This window comes from Sphaeroforma arctica, assembly GCF_001186125.1.
Source record: "Sphaeroforma arctica JP610 unplaced genomic scaffold supercont1.1070, whole genome shotgun sequence".
In the NCBI taxonomy this organism is placed as follows: Eukaryota; class Ichthyosporea; order Ichthyophonida; genus Sphaeroforma; species Sphaeroforma arctica.
In genome coordinates, this window is record NW_014039488.1 from 2,853 (window position 1) to 3,962 (window position 1,110).

The 1,110-nt window shown below is 42.7% G+C and overlaps 1 protein-coding gene across 1 annotated transcript in view; it reads right to left on the bottom strand.

Annotated features, from left to right (window-relative positions):
* The window catches only part of SARC_09877 (hypothetical protein), a gene marked incomplete at both ends in the record, with an annotated part of 2,766 nt that extends 2,085 nt beyond the window's left edge, over positions 1-681 (bottom strand). The window contains 2 exons of the mRNA XM_014296091.1: positions 52-146; positions 507-681. Of these exons, the coding sequence (XP_014151566.1) occupies positions 52-146; positions 507-681 (270 nt within the window). The remainder of the gene's footprint in view (positions 1-51; positions 147-506) is intronic.
* Between the last annotated feature and the right edge of the window lie 429 nt (positions 682-1,110).

Sequence of the window (1,110 nt, forward strand, 5' to 3'; positions counted from 1 at the left end):
TAGAGAGAGAGAGAGAGATATATATATATATATATTATAAGTGCTGCACACCTGATTGTCGCGTTGTCTGGCTCGTTGTGTCATGTCCATGCGATCTTTGAGCAGTTCATAGACAGTAGTCTTTCCGGGAGTCTCAGTCTCGGTCACTAATCGATCCAATTTTAGAGTTTTAGGATTTTAGGGTCTTAGGGTATCGAGGGTTTTGGGTTGACGGTAACTGGTATGCAGATAGACAATCGGCTAAAGTGAGAGATTGCAATGTACACACACGTACAGTTCGGTACCTTCACCCATGTTCAATAGTATCAGCAGAATAGCTACCACTATCCTCCCGGCTTAATATACTACAAATAGCACTCTTGAGTACCAATTATGTACTTATAAATGACCCAAGGTTTTGCATACCGCATATTTAAGGAATGTTCTAACATACACACTTACGTATTCTCTCTCTCCTACACTATACGTGTGTCTGTTTTAGAGTTTTAGGGTTTTACTGTTCTTACCTACTAAGTCGTCCATCCCCACATCTTCCTCCGTCCGTCTGTTGTCTGGGGCCAGTGGTGACAGCATGGACGTGGCGCGTGTGCGGCTGTTCGGTACAGAAAGATCATTCTCCGTCTCATCCGCCGCACACAGCGAAATAGGCAGCTGGGGGGTAGACCACCGGTTACTACGCATGGTCTGAGTGCAGGATATGGGGTGGGTACAAGATGGGTGAGTACAAGATGGGTGGGTACAGGGTAGTGTGAATATGAGAGGCAAATGATAGGCAGGTCAAGTGGAAGAGAAGGCTCTCACAGTTGAGGGTTTGGCTACCGATTACTACGCATGAGATGAGTGGGTGTGCACATGGTACCAGGAGATGAGATCGATGCAAGCGATGCAAATGACACGCAGATTGATAGCACAAGGGACGATAGAGGAGTGAGAAGTGAGATGAGATAGTGGATATAATAGATATATATATCCGATCATATCATAGGAAAGTATTGAGACAAGGGACTGTAAAAGAGTGAGAAGTGAGAGGAGATATATATATATATATATATATATATATATATAACACACACACACATATATATATATATACATACATATATATATATA